At 43.6% G+C, this 25,108-nt stretch overlaps 1 protein-coding gene across 1 annotated transcript in view; it reads left to right on the forward strand.

Annotated features, from left to right (window-relative positions):
• SLC7A14 (solute carrier family 7 member 14) overlaps window positions 1-24,866 on the forward strand; it is a 105,537-nt gene extending 80,671 nt beyond the window's left edge. The window contains exons 5-8 of the mRNA XM_074367911.1: window positions 2,374-2,520; window positions 5,019-5,227; window positions 6,113-6,990; window positions 17,766-24,866. Of these exons, the coding sequence (XP_074224012.1) occupies window positions 2,374-2,520; window positions 5,019-5,227; window positions 6,113-6,990; window positions 17,766-18,088 (1,557 nt within the window). The 3' untranslated portion in view covers window positions 18,089-24,866. The remainder of the gene's footprint in view (window positions 1-2,373; window positions 2,521-5,018; window positions 5,228-6,112; window positions 6,991-17,765) is intronic.
• The last annotated feature ends 242 nt before the right edge of the window (window positions 24,867-25,108 follow it).

Consider the following 25,108-nt stretch of genomic DNA (forward strand, 5'->3'; position numbering starts at 1 on the left):
GGACCTGTATTCTGAAAGCTGTCTTTAAGCAAAGCTTTCCTTGATTGTGGCCACTTAGCGAGCCTGGAACCCCAGAATCCATTCATCCTTGAACACCAGAAACATCTTTTAGACAAATGAGAACAAGCACGTTTCCAAATCTGTGAACCTCCGTGTACAATAAGGTGAGATCTGTCTGATCTCCTTGTCTAGAGATCAAAGACACTTCCCAAGTCCTAAAGTGAAGGACTTCACTTGAGTGAAATTGGGGGTTATCACCTCTCCCAGAAAGTAGCCCTCTGGTGTCAACTGCTGGTTTGAGAAGTTCTTTCTGCCTGAGTTATTAGAATAGATAAGGCATTCACAGATATTTTTTATGCGTGTGTGCTGTGGATTCCTCGACAGCCTGGTGAAGCCTATGCACCCCCTTTTGATGACTGTGTTTATAAATGAATAATCTAATTACATAGGCGTTTCAAAGAAATCCATTACAGTTGACCCATGAACAACACGAGTTTGAACTGAGCTGTTCCACTTGAGTGGATTTTTTAAAATAGTAAATACTATGGTACTTCACTGGCCAGGGGTTGGTTGAATCCACAGATACAGAATCACATACACAGAGGAACTGAGTACATGGAGGAACCATGGATACAGAGGGCCACTGTAAGTGAATTTTCGACCATGCTGGGGTCGCACCCCTAACCCCCACGTTGTTCAAGGGTTAACTGTATACTGAAAAATAGTTGTAAAAATATTTTTAAATTGTGATATAACAATGTGCTTCTTTATTAGTGCTTTAAAGATTAATATCTATATCTAATAACCGTCATAAATTGGAAGGAGCAATGAGCACAAGTGGTGTTTCAAGATGTCTGCAACAACTAACATCATAGGAAACTGATTGTTATTGGTGACAAAGTCACAGGTTCTGTTAGTTTGTCACCTACACTTATAACTGAAAGAAATGATAACCTTCAGGTGGAGGTTAATGAAAATAAAAAGATAATTTTTCTCAGCAAAATTCTGAGACCCCCTTGAATTGTGTGGACCCCAGAATGAGAACCCCCAGTTAAAGAACTGAAACATTAGAGTCCTAACGGGAAAGACTATAGAAGAAACTAACTCATTTTACAGACGGGCAAAGGTTGCTTTGGGAAGTTTGAGATGCCCTTCCATTTTGTGATGACCTTGCGGGTTCTAGTTCTGAGTGTTCTGTCTTTTACTTATTGAGAAGTCAGTGGGAAAGGTAAGAGTGAAAATTTAGGGACTGGTTTCTGCTTGGCACATGTTTACAATTTTATCCTTTATAAACTAAATACGGAGAAAAGAAAAAAAAAATGGTCCAGTCCATAAGGAGCCTCACTCCCAGACCCCTGGCTAGAGCTTGCATGTTGCCAAGTCCCCTCACCCCATAAACACAAGCCCAGAAAAATCTCTCTCATCTTCCCCTAGAATGACATCCCCAAGCATTCAAAGAGGCACATTTCTTACTTTCAGCTGATAATAAGAATGCTAACTGGGGGAAACATAATTTAAACTTCAATAGATTCTTTGGAAGAAAGTCACAGACTCCTCAGTGAAAGATTTTCACTGACTTCTTGACTTGTCAAGTCCCAACCATCCTTGGAATCACATGGGCTCCTGTGAGATAGACATCCAGCAAAGGTCACTGGATACCATTCCCTAGCTTCACACGGCCTCACTCATCTCCTCCCCTGCCTTGTAGCCCAACTAGGTCACTCAAGCCCCCAAAAAGAGCAGGAAAATCAAATCATCTCTACCTGTCTTCCCATAGAAGACAACAGAATGTCTGAAGATCAGAAAACCTTTTATACAATTTCAGACCTGAAAGTTGCCACGGAGACGATGGACCAGGGTCACTAACGGTAATCTGGGCAGGATAGTTTGCACAAAAGCATCTGAGTCTCCTACACTAAATGCCAGAAGCACCCACCTCATGTCTCTGTGACAGTCACAGGAACCTCCCCACATTTCCAAACACTCCCTAGGGATAGTCACACAGCCTGTGATTGTGGTTGAGAACCACTGAATGAAAACAAAGCACAAAGAAGTTAATGAGTTCCTAAGATGTAGGGATAGCCAACTTATTTATTCATAACCCCACTTATTTCCAAAACTGATTTGAATGTGTTGAGTGACCTAGTTTTATTTGGCTATAATCCTTATCTTCATTTTACACATGAGGGAACTTCCCAGAGTCACACAGCTAGAAAGTAGCGATGAGAACTCAAGCGTTTAGCACAAGTCCCACCATGTTAACCCCTCTGCCACTCAGTAGTGTCTGCCGGGCACTGGGCAACTGTGGGCACCACATGTCAGGCCCTGGTGCTGCCCTGACACTGAGTGTGACAAATGTCTTCATCCCTACAGGTGATGCAAGGAGCAGCCACATGTTTCTATGCTTTCATTGGCTTTGACATCATTGCCACCACCGGAGAGGAAGCCAAGAATCCCAACACATCCATCCCGTATGCTATCACCGCCTCCCTCGTCATCTGCCTGACAGCCTATGTGTCCGTAAGTACCAAATGCTTATGGGGCCCTCCTCATGGTCTTTTCATATCTGACCTTAAAATGTGACTCTGGGGCTGGGTTTCCTTCTGTCAGGAAGTAATCCTTTCCTTGTGCCTTCTTGGTGTTTGTATGCGTATGTTTCGTGTTGCTCCCTCTTTTTACACTGGCTCAAGCTCACCCCACCCGCTGAGGACAAGAAGAAAATCAGGGCTCCAAACTGGAGACGGGAGAAGCCTCAGGCCCTCACTTCAGCCAGGGCCTGCGCCCCTATTCCTCCCTCTGCACAGGCTCCTGGTGTCAGCTGCTGCCCAGGGGATAGTGTGCAGGGAGTGGGCTGCCGTCCAAGGAGCTCAGATCATAGGCTGGCAGTAACGGGTGGGTGTGCGAGCAGAGGCATTGTGAGCCTCTGTGCACCTTCCTCAATGCTCCTCTGTCTTCTGGGAGCTTCCCAGCAGCAAAGAGGCAAGGCTTTCCCAGAGTGGAGGGAGGGAACACATCGTCCTCTAGAGGTGCTCTTCCCCTAAGTCTAGGAGGGGGCAGGGGGATGCAATGTCTTCCTGCTCTTGCTCCGTATTTTCACACTGGCTCAAGCTCACCCCTTCAGGTTTCCCTGCTAAGGGAAGTCCTCAGAATGAACCCTTCAGGCTTGTCTCCTCAGGATCACGCCCCTGAGACACTCCTCACACTTCTGATGTGTCATCTCACAGCTCCCACCCCAGAATCTCTCACAGAAATAGTTCGGCCCCATCCAACATCCCCTCAGCCCCTGGCAACAGCAAGAACCAGCTGGTAAGCCAACAGGAGTGTGGTCACACAAATCCCCCCAAGTCCTGGGGGTCCCACCCATTCAGTCACCACAGTTAGGAAAGAGTCACCAGCCAGGGTGCGCCCTATCAGCCCTGCTGTTCCTGCGGCCATAGCATGCGGCAAGAATCTCCTTCCCACCCAGCACATCCACCTCAGCCCCACCAAAAAAAAAAAAACTTTAGCAACAGCCTGAAGAAGCCAGGCCAGTGGACCACTAAGGCAAACAGGACTATCCTGGAAGCCAAAAGAAAACACGAGAGCAGTGCTGCATGCGGGCCGCCAGCCACGTTTCCGGCTAGGTCAGTTATCACCTCCCCATGCACACACTCAACCGGCTTCATCTCGTCCAACCCTGATTCTCTCTGCAGACTGTGATCAGGAACAGCTGGGCTGGGGGCAGCAGAGACACTCTCTTCTGCATTTCCCCTGCTGTTCCTCCCTCATACGCCCCCTCCTGCAGGGGTCAAGCACTGCAGCACACACAGTGACGTTAATAATCACAATTCCTTCCCTAGAATAGTGCTTTATACACTAGAGTAGTCTATGCACCCAAATTTTGGCCCATCCTAATCTAACGCAGGCAAGAGACCCAATGAGAATTGCTGTAAGAATCAATCCCACTCTCCTCCAGTGTACCCCCCAACATCCCCAAAGGGGACATTGCAAGTGGTGACGTTGCTAGGACAGATTCCCTTTCAGAATATATGGGCCACAACCATGCCGTGGAGTGATCAGGTCTCGTGTTGGTCAGCAGGCTGCCGCTCTACCACCAGGAGAGCCAAAGTGCTGCCTGTGGCAGTCCATGCCATCCTCCCCAGTGGCCCATGGCTTCACTGGAGGATCTTGGCTTTTGAGAATATAGGCAAAGAAGTGATCTAGAAATGAACCACTCTCTCCTTTTCAAGCTCTGGACTCCCTCTGTGATGCCAGCATTGGCCTTCACAGGCCGGGGGGGCACCTGGCCTTATGACTGCTGGTTCCATTGCCTGGGGCCAGTTATGAAGGGAGGGATGTTATGGCAGATCTATGAAATATGAAGAGAAAGAGGCCCTGATTAAGCAAAGCCATAGTGGTGTTGTAGCCCGGAGTAGAACTGGATTCCATCCTGATGCTATAATTTGTTTCTTGGCCTGCCTGGTTCCTGGGACAGAGCTACAGAGAGGGAATGGAAATATGAGTCCCATCAGTTAATCAGCTGTGGCCCTACTATGCACTTATCTTCAGAGTTTTGATCTCTGGCCTTTGGGGTAAGAAGTAGTATGGATAAGACCCCATGGGACCCTGAAAGTGTAAAAGAAACGAGTCTTGTCCATGTGGGCAAGGTGCTCAAGGTCACTGCCAGGTCCTGGCTGCACTGCCTTTGGCTGCAGCTCCTCCTACCTGATAATATCTACTTGAACCCTCAGTGTAGCTCTGCTTTCATGAAGCTGAAACACCTGCAGGTTTATTCCTCAGATGTGAAAGGGCCAGAGGGAGATATTAGTAATCACCTGGCCCAATCCACTAGATTCACATGTGGGGAGAAAATACTGAGACCAAGAGCTCCAGAGGCCAAATAACTGTTCTAAAGTAAAGGCAGGTGCCAAGAAGAGGCAGATCCAAGCTCCAGTGCAGGCCTCTTTCCTCTCCTATGGGACACCCATCCATGCTTCAGTCCTCTCCACCTCCCACCATGTTTCCTCTTGTTTTAACAGGTGAGCATGATCTTAACTCTGATGGTGCCATATTACGCCATTGACACAGAATCCCCACTCATGGAGATGTTTGTGGCTCATGGGTTCTATGCTGCAAAATTCGTAGTGGCCATCGGGTCAGTTGCAGGACTGACAGTCAGCTTGCTGGGCTCCCTCTTCCCAATGCCGAGGGTCATTTATGCCATGGCTGGTGATGGGCTCCTTTTCAGGTAAGGGCTATGCTCCATGACATTTATTCTATTCTTCCATCCCTGTCCAGGGACTGTTACCCACTGTCAGCCTGACTATAATTTTCATGTGAGTGTCTGTCACATAGACCATGGGACTTGTCAAATGTCTTCGCAAAGAATTTGAGTGAAATTAGCTTAGGTCCTAAAACAGCCTCTCAGTTTGATTCTGGGTCCCTCAATGTAGCACACACTGATATGTTCTCCCAACTACCCCCTTCCCTCTTATTTGACATCATGTGCTCCTCTGTAAAGATGATGGGCACCAAAATGCTACACTGGGTGGCCTCCAGAAGGAAGAACCCATCCCAGGGGCATCTGAGGCTTGCACTCACATTGAAGCCTGGTAACTGTCCCTCTGAAGTTGAAAAAGTTCGAAGTTACAATCAAAGAGAGAATAAAACCCTCTGAACAGAACCTATTAGTAGCAACAATCGCTGAAAATACCTCTCTCTAACAAGCTCCAAGGTGATGCTGACGCTGCTGATCTGTGGACCACACTTTTGGGTAACACAGGTATAGAGGACCTCCAAGAAACTGTATGACTTCTCCAACTACCCTTTTTTCAGAGAAAAGCCTGGGCTTCAATTTAGATTTCTGAAATACCTCCTAGAATCAATCAATCTGTCATACTACATAATGAAGTAGGAACTTTAATAAAGAAGTCTGTCTCAAAACCAAGGAATTAAAGGGAATTCTCTCTAAATTATATTCCAGGAACCAAAGCCTGGGGTAGGAATAGCAGCTGTACTTAAAGCAGTGGTTCCAGAAGTAAACTGGAGAAGCAGGACCAGGGGGTGTTAAGCCATGCTGAATCTATCACCGTGCATAGCCCACTGTTAACCTTCTGCTTGCCTCTTCCTCCAGGTTCCTGGCTCATGTGAGCTCCTACACAGAGACCCCAGTGGTGGCCTGCATCGTGTCAGGGTTCCTGGCAGCCCTTCTCTCCCTATTAGTCAGCCTGAGAGACTTGATTGAGATGATGTCCATCGGCACCCTCCTCGCCTACACTTTGGTCTCTGTCTGCGTCTTGCTCCTTCGATACCAACCAGAGAGTGACATTGATGGCTTTGTCAAGTTCTTGTCTGAGGAGCACACAAAGAAGAAGGAGGGCATTCTGGCTGACTGTGAGAAGGAAGTTTGTTCTCCTATGAGTGAAGGGGAAGAATTTTCCGGCCCAGCCACCAACACATGTGGAGCCAAGAACTTACCATCTTTGGGAGACAATGAGATGCTCATTGGGAAATCAGACAAGTCAACCTACAATGTCAACCACCCCAACTATGGCACCGTGGACATGACCACAGGTATAGAAGCTGACGAATCTGAAAACATTTATCTCATCAAGTTAAAGAAGCTTATTGGGCCCCGTTACTACACCATGAGGATCCAGCTGGGCCTTCCAGGCAAGATGGACCGGCCCACAGCAGCCACGGGGCACACAGTGACTGTCTGTGTGCTCCTGCTCTTCATCCTCATGTTCATCTTCTGCTCCTTCATCATCTTTGGTTCCGACTACATCTCAGAGAAGAGCTGGTGGGCCATCCTTCTGGTTGTTCTGATGGTGCTGCTGATCAGCGCTCTGGTGTTTGTGATCCTGCAGCAGCCAGAGAACCCCAAGAAGCTGCCCTACATGGCCCCTTGTCTCCCCTTTGTGCCTGCCTTTGCCATGCTGGTGAATATATATCTCATGCTAAAGCTCTCCACCATCACATGGATCCGGTTTGCAGTCTGGTGCTTTGTGGGTAAGCAACTTCCCTTGGAACCTTGAGCATTCCCTTTTAAGGCCATAAACAGGCTTATCCCAAAATCACCTCCTAGCTGGACTGGGCATCTCCATTCCAAGAGAAATCTTGCTGATTCTGTGGATCTTTCCTTTCTGCTTCAGAGTCAAAAAAGCCAATTGTGCCCTTTCTGCCTGTTATGATCTTGGTTGTTGGTTCTGAAGAATGATACTGATCAATCCATCACTTCATTGAATACTATTATACTATTACTGGACATTCTCCTTGTGGATAATTAGTACTATAAAAAGTCCACTTGAAAATGAATCCACATCTTTTAAAAAGGAAAAAAATAACATATAAAAGTGAGGGTCGGAAAGGCTGATTGGAATCTATAGAAACTAAAAATTATGACAAACTAAAAATTATGAAAAATTGTATTTATCTTGCATTTGACAAAATTAAATTAAAACAGCAATCATGCCATATTTTTAAATGAGCAAAGTATGAGATAAGTATGGGGTTTTTGGCACAATTTTTTGACAAAATTACATTATGGCACCATTTAACAGCCCTCACTTTTTATTGACTTTTACAAAATATTCAAGAGTTTTTCACTTTTCCCAAGGTCTTTCTTCATCCTTTGATATTCCAGTTATTCTGTTGGGAAGTACCCACCACAACATCATCCTTGTTGATTTTCTCTTCTTCTGTTGATAACTGGTAGGACTCTGCCAGGTTCTCAACGTCCACAGCTTTGAGTGAATTGCAGTTGCTTTCTCTAAACTCACTTTCATTGCCTTCAGGAAGTCCTGTATCTTTCCCAAGATTTCTAGTTTTCCTTGGGGATAAATTTATATTATATTCTCATTACATGTTTATCATATATGACAATCACTGATGTTAATGAAATGTCTGGGGATTGGCGCTCATGATAACTTGAGAGGGATGTTTAAGGGAAGACTAATTTTAAATTTCCTTAGTTACTATTTTTGTATTTCCCTGGAATCTCCAATAACAAATACTTAGTTAAAGAGGGTCCTTAGGTGCTTTGAGGAATATAAGAGCAAGGAATAAGTAACCCTGCCTTAAGGGAGGCAAGACAAATACACATGAATTGGCAGTACAGACGCACTGAGTTGTAGCCTACTGACTCCTTGAGGTCAGGGATATGGGTGTTCAGCATGGTGACCACTGTGCCTGGAACACAGCTCGTGCTTAACAACACTTCTCTATGATTATAAAGCACCCTTCAGATGAGAAAAAGGAAACTTCCAGCCAGAATAGCCAGAAAGGCCTTTGAGGAGGTAGAATTTGAACTGAGCCTATAAGATAAGATTTAGGTAGGGGGAAGTAAGGGGAAAACATGGTACTCAAAGGAAAGGGCCTATGTCTCCCAGCAAATTCTTCACCTCTGAAGGCCATACTATGCCTTCCTGTAAGCATTTTGTACCAATTTTTCACTACTCTAAGCCTCATCCCTTGTTAGTCTTTAAGGGATCTCTTGAAAGGACCCCACTGACTCGTCAAAGTTCGAAGTATTTATATGATTTATTCACAATCCCTCTTTTCTGTTTAAACATTTTTTTCACTGGAACAAGAAGCTAAACAATAGGAATATTCCTCTATGGGTAGAAAATGAAGTGAGTGGAAATATTAGAGTCATGTATTTGTCAAATGAATGAAGGCACAGATACAAATACACATGCATTTATTCATCTGCTCCTGGACTATTTAGACTAGAAGAAGCCTTCAACACCTAGCACAATGTTACCCACAGGGTGGTGACCATTCCATTGTTAGTATCTGGACTGATTTGAGACAGTATATGAATGAACTTTTTAAAATATAGTTATTATACCCTTTCACATATACTAGAAAAATATGCACACTCACATGAATCTAGCAATTATTTTTAAATTTTAAAAGTGAATCAAATTAAAGAAAAAATATTAGTGCTAGTACAGGTGCCATATGAGTCAAAGTAATCATTAACACTATAGCACTCATTATATAGCAGCCATCGTTCCAAGGGCTTTGCATATATTAACTTATTTAACCCTCACAACCATCTCCATTTTACAGATGAAGAAACTGAGGCCCTTGACTGAGGCTACACAGTTAGAATATAGCAAAACCAAATTAGAATTCAGGTGGTGTGGTCCAGAGTCCATGATCACAGCAACTGTACTAAAAATGTGGTATAAAAATGAAATATATCAGAGTTTGAGAAACACTGACATGGTCCACCACTTCCCCACTTCTCCCTCTCTCAATTTTATAGATAAGTAAACTGGACCTCCAAGAGGTTAAGTACCATGCTCAAGGTCAACAGGAATAACACAAAGTTATGCACAGGGCTATTACTACAATCCAGAAGCTCCAGGCTCAGACCTGGGGCTCCTACCTTCCCACCAGAGTGCCTCTGAGCAGATCTTCCTATTTGCTCAGAGTGTTTGATATGTAGTCTGTGCAGATTAACACATAACATCAGAGCTGGCTTCACGGGTAGATGACCTGTGCAGTCACACAGGGCCTCACATCTGGTCTGATGCTCTGGTGCTGTCTTCGTGAATCCCCAACAGTTTTTTAACAAGAAGCCCCATGGTTTCCTTTTACACTGGGACTCAAAAACTATGTAGTCAGTCTTGCATAATATCTATGTCTCTGGAGCACGAGATGAATTTTGCAAAAGTGGTGACGTGGCAGGGGCCCTTGCCTTTGGAGTCAGACAGCCCCAAGCTCAAATCACAGCTCTGCCACTTCCCTGTGACCTTGGGAAGTTCTCCTTAGTTAAGTGAACTCATCTGTAAAAATGCAGATAATTCTACTAGCCTTGATCTGGTTGCTGTTTGGGGATTAAATAAGAAAGTATCGGGGAAAGCAATAAAAACTATTTATTTCCTGCCTTTCTTTAAAAATCTAAAATGATTCATTGTCCCCCAGACTAGCTATCATATGCCAAAGTACAGTGTGAACCTGTTCTGACTCAGGCTGCTTTCCCAGTTATCAGGCAGAAGAAAACTCCCAGAGAACCTTTTGTAATCTTGCCGATAGCACAGACTTCAAACTGGCTCTGATACAGAAACTGATACTCCCTGACGTGGGAGCACGCCACCCTGCAGCCTGAGCTGGCCAGACAGAGGGCACCGGAGCCTGCAGTTCAACAAGCACCCCGCCGCCAGCTGCTAACTGCTCTGGTATCATGATCTTTGGTGTAGGAGTCAGTTTTGCTGGAATAAAGATTCTCAACCCTGACTACACATCAGCATTACCTGAGTTGCTTCTGAAACGTTCTCTGCCCAGTATTCCCCAAGAGAGACACCCTGGTTCAATTTATCTGGCATGGCCAAGCACTGGGTAGTTTGAAAGCTCCCCTAAGTAATTTTAATGAGCAGCCAGATTTACAATGATATAGAATGGTGGTTCTCAAACTGTGGTCCCAGACCAGCAGCATCAATATTACATGGAAACAGTTAGAAAGACAATTTCAGAACTACAGACAGAATCAGAATCCCCGGGGGCAATTTAGGTTCTAACAAGCCCTCCGGGTAATTCTGATGCTTGCTCAAACTTGACAGCCACTGATCTAGAGAGAAGAATAAGAAGATATTAGCAAGCAGGGCAGATAATTTAACCACAAAACTCCCTATTTTGGCATATATAAAATACATCCACCCCACAACTCCAAATTAGCTTACAAAATCTTTGATAATCTTATAGAATAAATATCCCATCACTATACTTCTGAGCTTCCAAAATGTCAGGTTTTTCTTTTTAATCTATTTATAATATAAATTTTCTGGGGAGAACAGTAGATTTCTAAATGGAGCTTTTTGTGAAACACCAGCTACTTTTTTGTTAAGATTTACATGGTTAGACTGAGTCATAACTTTATAATCTTCTAAGACACATTTCCCCCCAACCTCCTCTAAATGAATCTTAATTACAGCATTTTTGTAACAATGTTTTGTTAAGCTCTTGACCTTCAGAAGAGCACAACTCACAGAGTAAAACGAGGCACAGTCCCAACAAGACTACCCAGCACTTGTTTCTCTTCCTTCAAACAAGAGAAATAACACAAATACCAAATGTTTAATAATCCCAACAAAATGAGCACAAAGCAGCCTTCATTTCCTTCTCTTAGATGATGCAGTTTTGTAAAAGAACACCTCAACAGGTTGGGCAGAGTCTCAGGGAATATGAAACTAGCAGGGACCAGTGAGAATACTTCACGATGGTGTTTTCCAGTCATCTGCCAGGTCTACTAGTCCCTGTGGGCCTTTACTGTAAATTAACCATCATTTAGACCAGCTCACAGGCACCCTTACCTTGGGTGCTGCCAAGTTTTCATCGGAATTTTTTCAGTCCCTTGAGGAAAACAAATTCTTGTCTATAGCTTTAGAGGACAGATAGGACTTGTGATTTGGGCAATGGATCTCATAAATCCTACACCAAAACATAAATATCCCACAGAGAAGGCACACTTTATGGTCTATGCCTGAGTGCTCATCTGAAATCCTATTGGAAATTGACTCAAAACAGCCATTGTGATGATAGGAAGAGGAGGGAGAGAAGGGGGCCATGAATTGAGACTGGAGAGGGCACCAAGACATGTTCCGTACCTAAGTGTGAAATTCTCCTTTTAGGAGACGAGAAAACAATTGGCAGGTTCAACATCAAAGTCACACTCAGAAAAATCATGGAGGCCAGGATGAGGGTGGCAACAGGGTCAGGGTGATTCCAAGAAGGAGGGGGGATGTCAGTGAACCCTGTGGAGGCTGCAGGCTGGCAGGGTGCTGGGCTAGACAGGAAGATGCCTGGGGAGGAGGGGGCAGAGTGACCCATGGCCCTGCACCCAGTGGCAGCTGAGAAGGAAAAAGGGCACATCACAGTGAACGCCCTGGAGCAGGCATGTGTGGTGCACCCAGAAGAGAAAAGCCAGGAAAGAGTGGGCTATGGGCTTCCTGCCCTCAACATTACCTCTGCGAGATTCACCCATATTGTGCTTGTAGTTTTAGTTTCTTCATTCTCCTTGTGGTCTAGCCTTCCGCTGTGTCAATGTACCACAGTGGATTTATCCATTCTGGTGTCCATGGACATTTAGCATGTGTCCAGTACGAACAGAGCAGCTATCAGCATTCTTGTACATGTTTTTGGTGGACACGCAAACACATTACCCTTGGGCTTCTGTTGAGCTAGAAGTGGGATTGCTAGCTTGGATTGCTAGACTTTTTCATATTCTTTAACAGGACTGCATTCTGTCTTACAGGCATTATACTCCTCAAATAAAATAAGGGTCGCCAGGTCCATTTTGCAGATGGGAAACTGAGGCATAGAGAAGGTGACTTTATGTTAGATCAGCTGCAGGGCCAGGAAAGAATCTCCCCTGGTCCCCATTCCATCCTGAGCCTGCTCTTCCTGGCCACGCCGTATTAAACAAACCTTAATGTTATTATAATCAACAGGGCTTGTGGTGGTATTTAAAAAATAACCAGCAGAGTGGGAGTTGGTGGGGATTGTGCTGGATGGGAGGCTACCTTCTCATTACCGTCCAGTCTTCATTTCTGCATAAGCAAGTGTCTGTTTTGGAAAGTTGATCCCAGAGTAGTAAAAATAAAAAATAAATTTAAAAAAACCTCTGGACATAACAAAGTGCCTCAGTTATCTGCAGAGGGCAGGGCTTCCTGCTGGAAAGCACGCCCCAGGAAGAGACAGCTCCACCCAGCCGGAGGTCAGGTGGCCCACCTCTTCTGGCCCAGCTGCCCTGAGCGTGGAGCCACGGGCAGAGGACAGAAAGCTCCTGGGGGACTCCAGAGATCAGGAACCTGCTTCACAACCTGAGCTTGTGCCTGCAGGGTTGGAAATTTGTCAAGCACCAGGTCACCCAGCCTCTTTTCCAAACTGAATTTTTATTCTAGGATTTTTCCCATATGATCTAGAGGGCCCACTACCCTACCCCTCTCACTTACAGGTTTGAGGTCTTTTGCTTAATTTGCACAGGATGCACCAACACCGGGGGAATAAGCAGGCATTTTTCCAGCTGATGCTGGGGTGCCTGGCACTGAAGGCAGCTTGGCAACCTTAAACCCTCCCCGGAGGCCACTGGGTGGGATGGGAGCAGCCCTCCATCCAGACTCCAGAGATGTGAGTTCCAGTGCCATTTTTATCACTGGTGTATGGTGCAGTTCTTAACTTCTCTGGGATGATGGACGAGAAAGTGCGTTTCTATAAAGGGCTTTCCAATCACAAGGTGTTCTGTCACATAAAGAAAACCCATTCAATTGCTGAAGGCATGATTCTTCATCTTATCTAACCCAAACCTCTCACAGGCACATTCTCCACTGAAGAACTTTGGCCTGGAAAAGAAGTCAGGGCCTCCCTTTGAATATTTCCCTTCAACGCAAACAGCCTCTCACATGACTCATGGCCATTAGCAGGTGCCCAGTCAAGCAGTGTTGGTTGTTAAAATATTGAAACACTTCTGTGCCTGCTGCTAACTAGTTGCTGCCTTGAGTGTCCCCTACTGTTCATGATCCATCAACTAAAAAAATCACTCCAGTCCAGCAGGGGGGCCTCCATGACCCAGCTCAGCACAAAAGCTGATTCCTGTTTGATTTTTAACATCATACTTGACTTTAAGTTTTTCAAACATCAGATGTGTAACTACAAAACAGTAGATCTAAGATTTTAAGGAATAGGAGAATTAAATAATCAAATAGAATAAATAATATTATTTACCAATTAGCCATCTTATTCTTGAGGCTTATTCTTGACTTCTGGCTTATGCCAAAAGTAAGTCCACTCTCAAAAGATAAAACTTTACCATCTGTAAAGGTTTACAAAAGATATGGTGCCAATCCCAGCAACAACCTAAATACAGGGTCCAAAAACTATTTCAAGCAATGATAGCATCACTGGAATAAGTGTATAGCCTCAAAAGGTGAAGAGTTTATCTCCACCTGTATAAAATTCAGGGAAATTTTAATGCTGCTGGATAGCAGATGATATTAAGGAATCATTATTTGTTTTTAGATGTGATAATGATACTAAGTTTTTTAAAGGGGTCTACTTTAGAGTTAGATACTAAAATATTTACAGATGAAACAGGATGCAAGGGATTTATTTCAAAATGAGCTAAAGAGAAAGGGGCAGGGGAGGGGGCGAGTGATGAGTAGAGGGCCTTCTTTATTCAAGTCTCTCCACCTCTGTAAGTTTTGAATTCTTCAAAAGTAAATTCAAGCAAAATTGTTTCTGATCAGTCTCTACCTCACAGCCACCCCTGGTAGATGGGAGAAATAACAGCTGGAAGTACCCTGGATTAGGACATGGAGGGACCCAGAAGGGTTTTAACTGCAGCTGTGGAAAATTCTGTATTTTGTCCTGTGCCCCAAGTTTCCTGCCTGTGTAATGCATATAATCATAACCTCCCCCAACACACACACACACCATTCCCAAACAGGCTAGGAGGAGTCTAAACAAAATAACATTTGTAGAACATTTTGGGAGAAAGGTACGACATAATGATGTGATGCATCATCCTAGGACCTCAGCACCAGAAGCGCTGGGTGAAGTCTAGTTCAGATGATTCAGGATTCCCAGAACCCCCACAGATTTTTCAGAAACTACCTCATGCTAGTTCTCTAAGCCAACTGAAAAAAGTAGCAGAAACAAAACACCCTGCTTCTACACAGCAGGCTTTTAGCGGCTCTGTTTACTCCTCTGACACAAAGCCCTTGTTGATGTGTGACAGATGGTAATACATGTTTGTCTCTCTTCTCTCTCTCTCCTCTGATTCCCTCCCTCCCTTCATTTGTTCCCCTGTTTCTTTGTCCCCTTCCATTTTTCCTTGTCTCCAATTCTTCTCTACCACACACCACTTTCCTGAGTTGACTCAAAGGCCAGCAAGAGGGATGAAGGCAGACAGGATGTCAAGACCCAGGAGCTGCGTTTGTCTGGCCAGCGACCCGTTCTGTTGGGCTGCAGGCACACAGTTCCTCCTTGGCTCATAGCACTCATATTTGAAATGCATTTTTGAAGACAGAATAACACACCTTTGAAACTGTAGGGGGCTCAGAGCAAACATTAAAACGCCCATAAATATTTATGTGGCAGTTTTCCATGGACTGCTTTCCCAAAGTAATCACAGTCGACACATTTGTGCACAGACACATATACACACATACACACACACACACATACTCGTGTTCCTTTCAGGCCCAGCCACTCCAAAAATAAGACCTAACCTCATACTGAATATTTACTGCACTAGGCACAGTTCATGGCCCAGCCGGGGCGGGGGCGCGGTGGAGGGTTGGATGTGCTAGAGCCTTTCCTCTGTCCACACGGAATGCTGGGGTTGCCCTTCTCAGAGCCACTCAAGTGACTTAGTCTTTCCCAGCTTCCATTTCTTCTTCTGTAAAATGAAGGTAGTCAGATAGATAAATGACAGAGGCTCTTTTCCAGCTCTAAATAGCAATTATTTTATGCATAATCACACCAAAGGCTCTCAGAGAATTCCCATAAATCAATCTACCTGATACCCCAATACCTGGTCGGGGCAGAGGAAGGTTTGTCAGAACAGACGTCAAAGCAGTGCTTGAATGATGACCTGTGTAGTACAGAGGAGAGAAGTTAGGGACAAGGGGGAAAGAAGAAAATGGTATTAAGCTTAGTAGGGAAGTAAGTCTTATAAATAGGGTCTGAGAAGGAGATCAAAGAGGAAAGAATTGATATAATAGATACCAAGCAGGAAGAGAAGGCAAGCTTTGGCACCTGCCTGGATGTCTAGGAGAAAAGCCAGCAAGAAAGAAAACCTGGGCAAATGGAGGTGTGTGCCTGATGATAAACTTGGTCTTCTGAAATTTATTCTCAGATCTCAAATGTGCTTCCAACAGAGACGTTCTCCAAGAAGCAGCATACTGGACCTTTTAGAAGAGACCTTAATTTGGTGCCTTGTTCTATACAAGGATAATAACTATGCGCTGTGGCCACTCCCCACCCCCAGACAAGAAAGAGTAGATCTATAGTCAGAAAAATGAAGTTGCTATTTGAGAAGTAATAGCTACATCTGCAAATGATTAACTCCAGGATTTACTACCAATTAGAACTATAAATCTCTGCTTACTTTGGCTCCTGGAAAGTTGATTTCACAGGGGGAAGGGGGAGGGGAGAGAGTCATTTGAGACAAGGAGGGAGAAATCCAAGCTTAAAAAGACACACTTCACATTCAAAAGGGAGCAGGATCCCTCAAGCACCAGAGCAGAAAGCAAGCTTCACCTTGTGGTTCTAAGCGAACAGCCCGGCAGATGCCCGCAAGGTTTGCAAAGTCAAAGAGACTAGAGCCACCCAAGAGGACATCGGGGCGTGGAAGGAGGGTGCATAACCCAGGGGCCCCCAGGGGCCCGGCCACAATATGGCCAGAGTTGGCGGTAGAGCACATGCATCAAGAGCTTTAACGTTCCTGATCTCAGGGATTCTCAGCCTTGGCTGACCACTGTAGTCATCTGCGAAGCTTTAAAAATGCCTATGTTTGGGTCACACTGCAGAGTAATTAAATCAGACTCTCCAGGCAGGAGGCTCAGGTATCAGGATTGTTCCAAAACTTCCCAGGTGACCTTCCAGGTGCAGCTAGGTTGAGAACCACTGCTTATCTCATTTCCTCCTCACAGCAAACCCATGGTATAGGTACAATACTCTCATGGTTTCATAGAAGAGAAAGCTGAGGCACAAAGAGGCTCAGTAGCTGGTCCAGGGTTACACAGCTCATAGTGGTGGAGGCAGGATTTAAACCCAGAGCTCACTCTTAACCCTCATGTCTCCTGGCCTCCAAGGCTACGGTTCTGTGTTCGAGGCCCTGAGTTCTCAGTGTTCCAGGCCCTGAGCCTTCATGGGCTTTTCAAGGTAGAAAATGGGGTCTCAAACTATTCTCATTTTTTTCCTAAAAATTCTAATAGAAATGGAATATTGGTCTACATTAATGCGATATATTTAACTAGGCAGGCAGGTTTCTTTCCTTTGTTGGGAATGACATCAAAACAAGGCGGCTGCACTGGACTTTTCATGCTCATCAGGAGTTCTCATTCATTCATTCAACAAACGTTAAGTGCCAATCTTCTGCAGTCTATAAGACAGAATAACACACTAGATGTTCTAAGGGCCATAACAGTAACATGCACTAGACACTCTGAAAGTCCACAAAAGAAAGTGGACAGCTCTGAACAGCAGTTATGTATTATGACACTGGTAAGTGAAAAATGGCAAAGTAAATTGTAGGGCAATATATGCATGTTGCTAAGTGGTGAAATAAAAGATGGAGTCCCTAAGTAGAGGTGTGGGATAATAAAATGCTATGAGAAGGTTGGGAATACACTGTCAGTGACCCATAACTATTTAACCCAGTGTAGAAAATGCAAATTCCTGTCTGGCACCTACGTGAGTATAGTGAGCTGGATGTCAAATAGGAGGTGGGGACAGAAGAGACCTCAAGAGCCCATATCCTGTCTAAAGAGGCAGCCAGTTCTCACCTCCAGCCAAAAGTCTCCAGATAGGAATGTGGGTGCAGTGTTGTCAGACCTTCTGACTTTTTTAGGGGAAGCTGTAAATATGGGTTGCTTAACGCAAGATCTCCCAATTTTTAAATGGCATCTAATTTGAGTCTTTTCAAAACACTGTAGACCAAAGAAAACACATCCACCACCAGCTCTGCATTCACCATCAAGAGTGATCTCCCTGCTTGTCCCATGGATCCCAAAGCAACTGCTTATTCACCTGTGCCTCCCCCTCCCTCACTGCAGGTATGCTCATTTATTTTGGATACGGCATCTGGAACAGCACCCTGGAAATCAGCGCCCGAGAAGCAGCCCTGCACCAAAGCACGTACCAGCGCTACGACGTGGACGACCCCTTCTCGGTGGAGGAGGGTTTCTCCTACGCCACAGAGGGCGAGAGCCAGGAGAACTGGGGCGGGCCAGCGGAAGACAAAGGCTTCTATTACCAGCAAATGTCAGATGCGCAGGCAAACACCCGGACAAGTAGCAAAGCGAAGAGCAAAAGCAAACACAAACAGAACTCAGAGGCCCTGATTGCAAACGATGAGTTAGATTACTCTCCAGAGTAGGAGTGAACATGCAAGAAATGTGTAGAAATGATGGTGATTTATTTTTAGTAACTTAACCTGGGGCTAGAAGGTGGAAACTTCTTGGGCTCTCATTTCAAAAATCCAGCCTTCCCCAAAGTTAGTCCCCAGTCATAGCCTGTCATTTGCCACCTCTGCTCTTCAGGATAGCTCTGTCGAAGGGTTTAACCAGGGTCCCGTACTGGTCCCCTTGTTAAAAAAAAATTAAACAAGAAGCTACAAGAAATTCTATCTTAGGTGCAACCATCAGAGCTGATGGCAGCAAATGTTTCCCAGGCCTTTGCTTTGCTGGTTGAATCTTTTTGATTTCTTACTATGACCCCAAGAAGCAGGGTCTTGGGCCACACTGAGGCTGCAGCTCCTCCTGGAGATGTGCCGAAGCAGGTGGGGGGGTGGGCACAAGGCAGCATTTCAACCACCTGAGACCATGAGGGCACAGCTCTATTCTCAGCATGCTAGGCTGAGAGTCATTCCCCAAAGTCAGGTGGCATTTGGCACTTCCTCAGCTCAGCAGGCAACATTTTGTCCTGAAATCTCACAAAAACAAATTCAATGAGATGCATACTTCTTTTTATGCGCCAAGGTTCTCACAGGTCTCCAAACCAGAACTTTAGGATGTAGCAAAGGTCAGGGACTCTGAGACCAGGACCCTAAAGATTTCAGACTCACTGTAAAGCAGTCATGCAGACCCAATAATATGGTAAGAAGCACCATCAAAGCTCTACCTAAATGCCCAGAAAAAAACTAAATAACCATCTCTTACAGTGAAGACCAGAAGGGCACTGGCAGAAATTAACGCTCTGTCATGCCTTCTCTTATCCCAGATTCTAAGCTCCTGCTGATACGATGAAGAGGGCAAAGTGGGAGCACGATTTCATGGCACTAATATGCCTTGAAGAAGTAGGCTGTTTGTTCTATGATCAGATAAAAAATTTTACAAGGAGAAGTGACCCAGCCACTGAGATCACATTGCAAATTCTATTGCAGATTTCTAAAATTATACATTCTGTATTTTTTTTGAGATAAAGCAACCACTTGATAGGTGGGTGCTACTCTGAAAACAAAACTGTTGAAGCACAGCTACTTAGGTAATTGCATTCCATGAGATCGCATTTCACTTCTGAACTTTGTTTCCCTGGAGTAGCTCTCTATTAGACATGTATCTTTCCTACTATTTCCCAGAGCAGTTTCACTGAAATCCAGAGAAAAATCTACCTGGTAAGGTCTAAATTTGGGCCAAATACCTACACGTATTTTCTCAGAAACAAGTCAGAAGAGAAAATCTGCAACAAGAAAAAACATATGGTCTGTGCATTATAGTCTTCGGTTACAGGGATTCCAACACTGCCCTGAGATGTGTACGCATGTATGTGAAGGAACAATTTGGATCAAGCTAAAATATTTATAAGAATTTCCTAAAAGGGGATCAAAATAGCAGAATCTTTGCTCTCTCTGTCTACTGGATCTAGCATTATCCGAAAAATTTTCCAGGAGATCAACCAATGTTTAAGTCTATTCTTTCTTAAAGGTTGAAGTTTGTACCATCTTGGCATGCTTTGGAATTATAGAGGAGGCAAACTTTTTTTTATGAAACTAACACTGATCAAGAATGTACCAAGTCCTAAGTGATGGGAATAAAAAGAAATGTAACATTTAAACCCTGGAGGCTCACAGCCCCACAATGTTGAATGTAGATAAAACAACCAAGCCTTCCACTGTATCAGCTGTTAAGAACTCTGGTTTCCTGAGGTCATTTTGTCATTTTAATGTAATGCTTGGCAATGGCGTATTTTCTCTTCCCTAAACTTAACCATAAAGATACAGCGCCTGGTGTGTGAAATATATTCTTGGGGACTGAATTAGTTATCAGCAATTTTTGTAAAAACAAAGTTCTGAACTGGTCTTAGGACTCTACAAATCTGCCTAGTTTAAATACAATCTGTTAAACTTGAGATACATTCAGATAGATGGGGTGGGGCTACATTCATTAAAAGTGTTCAAAGGGAAAGATGAATGCAAAATAACAAAATCTTAACGTGAGTGAAAGAGCTTCCTTTCACTAGTGAGGTGCAGGTATTAGAGTAACAATTGTCTGGTGGGAGAGGTATGCGGTTTCTGTAGCCCAAGAAGAGAGAACACATGCTTTGGTTAACCCTACTGGTATTAATTTCATGAAGATCCTCTCTACTAACTACTCTCATTTTTGGAGTCATTTCTCTCAAATAGCATCTCTATATTTTTAAAATAACTTAGTTTTATTTTATTTTATTTTTGGAAGGGAGGTAATTAGGTTTACTTATTTATTTTTTTCAGAGGAGGTACTGGAATTGAACCCAGGACCTCATGCAAGTTAAGCATGCGCTCTATCATTTGAGCTATGTACTCCCCAGCATCTCTATATTTTTTAAGCTTTGCTCTCTTTATTGCCCTAAAGTAAATTAGTCATCTCACTCACCCAGTTTTTTAAACTCACTCAGTTTTTTAATTAGCTAATATGATAGAAAAAGTTTTTCAAGATAAATAGACATGTTTTTCCCTCACATTTATCAGCCTCTGTGAAACAGTCCCAGATTTCACAATGCAGTTTTCAAATACCATTCGTCACTAGAATGATTATATTAATGTTTCCTAATTCATTGTCTTAAGACCACATTTGTGGGACTATGTTAAAAGAAAGATCACCCTACAATTACCTCAGAAACTTAGCCCCTTGAACAGAGTCCAAGGAAGACCTATATTTTATTGAATTCTCTATAGCAAGGGCTCTTTCAGCGAGATTTCATCATGCAGATTTGTGGTTTGGAGCCAATAACTTGATTTTTTAAAACTGTATTCTATTTATTAGTACTCTGTTTCATTTCAAGAGGATGTGAGGTGGCTATCAAAATATATATAATACAAAAGAATTCAGTGAGGAAACTGGGACAAATAAAAATATAAATAGAAAGGCTAAGACAAAGCTAGAAGTGTATTTAGTGTACAAATGCAGATCCCTGCTATGCATTGCTAAATTTGCCAATGAGGGGGCAACTTAAAAAATAAGGAATTGTTGGTAATGACAGCAAGAAGTATTCCTGCATGATAAAAACAAGTCGTTCCCCATGAGGGCAGAGAACTGCAATAGCATAGATCGTTGAAACCCACAGATAAGCTTCAGAGCTAGATTTTACCAACGACATGTGACTGGCATATAGAGGAAGTTCAGTAAGTATCTGATGATCAGATGGGATGCACAGGTGGATGGATGAATGGAAAATGAAATATTTATTTAACAATCTTTTTGTGCAGAGCTTATGTGCTGTGGCATAAGAAATAGGGGAAATAGGATACGTAAATAAAGAACAATAGTGAAAGTGACAGGCGAGCTGAGGGAGTTATCATGGTGGGGGTGGTGTTCAAATATGGAAAAGACCTCCCTCCACTGGAAAGATTATAGAGAATGCAGCCCTTGTGTTGAGCCTTGTGGAACAGGCAGAATTTCTCCAGGTAGAAATGAGGGAGAGGCTTGCCAAGGGGAAGATTAGCATGAGTAAAATGTAGGCTGTGGCTGATAGCTGTCTTCTGACTAACAATTTGTACAGTGCCTCCTTCAAGGGAAAACAAGAAGCTCATCTGACAGGAGTGCTCATCTGACAAAGTGATTTATATATAGAACTACAGCCAATATTGCTGAGAAAGCAGGTCAGGGCTCACACACAGGTAGATGTGAATGTTGAAGTAAACTGGCTGGCTCTCCTTGGGTGGGGAGGCATTGAGGAAATGAAAGTATGAATCAGGGAAGGCTGGACTTTAAGCTGGGGCAGTGGCTTCATCTGCCAAAGGCAAGGAGGAAGTCAATCACATACACACTCAAAGCAGACTTAATGTATTAAAGGGGGAAAAATTGTCCATATCAAAGCAATGTATGATTCTTCCTTTGAGTCCTGTCTGATTTCATCAATAACATACGAGAAGTATGGTCATTTAACACGTGGACAGATGACACACACTTATTCGCAGCCCCTTTAAAATTTTCAGCAGTTAGTTTAAACAACCAAACCTAACAACAGTTTATATCTATCTGATGTAAACAGTAAAACCTCAGCTCCAAGGTTTACTCAACTTAAGTGCAAACCCATTTAAAACTAGTGAAAGGAATTGAATGACAAAATTAGGTGAAGTTCTAGTTCTTAGTAACAAACAAATACCTAACCAAATGTCCACATAACGCTCATGATGAGCCTGTTTAATAAACAGGAAAAAAATTGTTGAATTTAATGATCCATCCTTCTCTAGAACCTGTGGATGGGTCAGGATACAAACCCACTAATTACTGGGAAACAGAATACAAACTCCTTCAAAGAAATGTCTTTCCCTTATTCTCCTGAAAAGGGTTGATAAAGTTGTCCTCCTTTACATCCCACTTGGAAGTCCACCTTACAAAGGTAGACCTCTTCTCCGCGTTACAGAGAAGCTACAAGAGCCTGAGGATCAGCCTAAAACACTGGAGGAAATTGCTGTCCCCTTTTCCACCAGCTTTTACCAGGACCAAGATGTCAGTGGAAGCCCACTGAGGGTCAGCCACAGGTTTACCAATTCTGTATTTCAGATTAGAACGTCTTGTTGGGTGGAGATGTCAGAAATCAGGAAATGTGTCTGAAGCCACGGCTAGGGTCAACTCACCGAGTCCGGGCAGCGGTTAATAGTCCACTCCTGGGTTGCAGCCCTCGGGTCTGGGAGCACTGCCTTCATTTCTTACGCTGGCGGGGAGGGCAGAGCAAAGGAAACACATGCTCCAAATTCGCCTCATGGAACTCGCACTCCGTTTTCATGCCATTTAGAGCTCGACTTGTCAAGGAGGAGTTTCCTAGCCAGAATTTTCGCGCAGGCCCGGTTTCTCCTGCGTGCAGACGCCTCCCTGACGCGGAGGACACGCTTGTCCACAGGGCCCTCTGGGGTCCCTCAGAGAGAGCGAGGCGCCAACTGGCCCCCGTGGGGGCGCGGCCGTCCCAGAGCCAATCATTAAACAGCGCGCAGGCGCAGAAGCAGCACCCCCCCGCACCAGGCCGCCGCCCGCGGGACCCCGGGTGGATGCTGTTTCACTCGGGCGTTTACTTTCCATTTTTCAACGGTGATGAGTAGCAAAAAGCTCCTTTCGTGTACAAAACTGGTATTCCTGTGTCTACTTCTGTTTTCACTAAGCTTTTAGAAGTGCGGCTGTTGTAATATTTTTCACCCTGAGGAGCAACCTCGTTTCCAAAACGCTTTCGTCATCTTGCCCGGCTTCAGTGACTCAGGCATCGTTCTGAAATACCTAGGCACTTGCCTTTTGCCAAAACTACTTCTCTAAGAAAATGTTTGGGGTTTTCGTTTGTTTGCTTGCTTTGCTTTTGTTTTTGTTTTTTAGGATTTAAGGCCCGAAAGGGATTAGCGGAAATTGTGAAGCCCATCAAAAGTGAACGTATATTTTGTAGTATCAACTAAAATAGTATTAGAATCATTAAACCGCATGCTTTGTGCATGGAGTTACAAAATTCACACAGGGCTTTCACAAAGACAGCTTTGGGCTTAAAGTCTTCCGAAAGCGTGTAACTGTAATTTCCTACTGTACAAGAACACTGCGTGCATTTTGGTATAATAAGGAAAGAAAATGGCTTTATATTAGAACTAGGAGACAGGCAGCCTGCATTTTTTTGTTAGGGACTCCCTCTGTGCTTTTTTCTTTTCTTTTCTTTTCTTTCCTGTTTTCCTGACATTGGCATTGATGACTGGCCAAAGGGAATTGTGGAAGTGCAGACTAGGAAGAACTGTGATATTCCAATATTGGGGTGAGGAGGCTGTTCCTTGCACATCTCCTATTGATTGATCTTGACGGTTGCCGATGCTTTGTTTCCCACACTCACCTTAACACTCCGAAGGCTAGAATCTACCCTAGAATCCCTCACTTTCCAAAGCAAAGGCACAGTTAATGCTCCAATGGCGCATAAATACCTCAACCGTCTGGGCTGGTAGAAGGGGCTGCAGGTCTTTTAAAGAGCAGCTACAGTCCTCATCCCATGTAGTCACACCATCTACAACAGGACTCACGTTCTAGCTTTTCTCACTGTGGAAAGGAAACGTTACTGTTTAATTCATATCCAAAGTTATAAATACAGCTTGTAAATTTTACTAACTTGTTTCACTTTTGTTTGGTCCTTGAGAAGTACAACTTGCTTTTTGCAGATGGTAATTTCTGGTGGTGTTCTCTGCTTTTTTTTTTTTTTTTTTTTCCTGGTATGAACTTGCTGTATTTGTTAAAGTTTGTTTGTCTTGTGGTTTCTAATTCCCATTGGTGCACTGTACAATGGGGTGTGTAGTGTCATGAAGAAAGAAAGAATATGCAGATATGTTATAAAGTGTGTTTTATTTTTAAATGACTGTGGTGTTGATAATATATTGATTTATCAAGAAACTAAGGGAAAATTTACCAAAATGTGTATATTTTAATAAATGCATAAAGCTTTATTGTGTGCCTTTAAATTTTAAAGTGGGTTTATAAAGCAAGTCAGAAACAAAAGTGTCTTAATATAAAATATCCATAGTAATGTAAAGCTCTTACACAGGAAATGACCAGAAGGAAAAAAAGAAAAGGAGCTTTCCCGTATTTTGTTAACCTTAACCAGTACCTGAAGTCTGCTACTTTCTTTCCATTCTAAAATGGAGATGAATAAGTGAATCTTGCCTTAAATGTTTCAATTATCCTTTGTAGAAAAGCCAGATAAATGAGCTCATTTTTTTGAACTAACGGCATTATTGTGGAAAATTCGTTTTCAGAATAAAAATATTTTAAAAATTACAGCTAATGGACTATTAAAATTTAAACTTGAAGAAAGTCAGTGCCATCTTACCTTTTTAAATTCACTTTATGTCCATGAAGAAACTGAAAGTTCCATTTTAACAGACTCTTGGGAGACCAGGAAGTGGTTCTATCACCCTCTCACTGTTTTCCTTCTAACGAGGTACAGGACTCTACCTGGAACCCTG

The sequence above is a fragment of the Camelus bactrianus genome, chromosome 1, assembly GCF_048773025.1.
Source record: "Camelus bactrianus isolate YW-2024 breed Bactrian camel chromosome 1, ASM4877302v1, whole genome shotgun sequence".
Lineage (NCBI taxonomy): Eukaryota > Metazoa > Chordata > Mammalia > Artiodactyla > Camelidae > Camelus > Camelus bactrianus.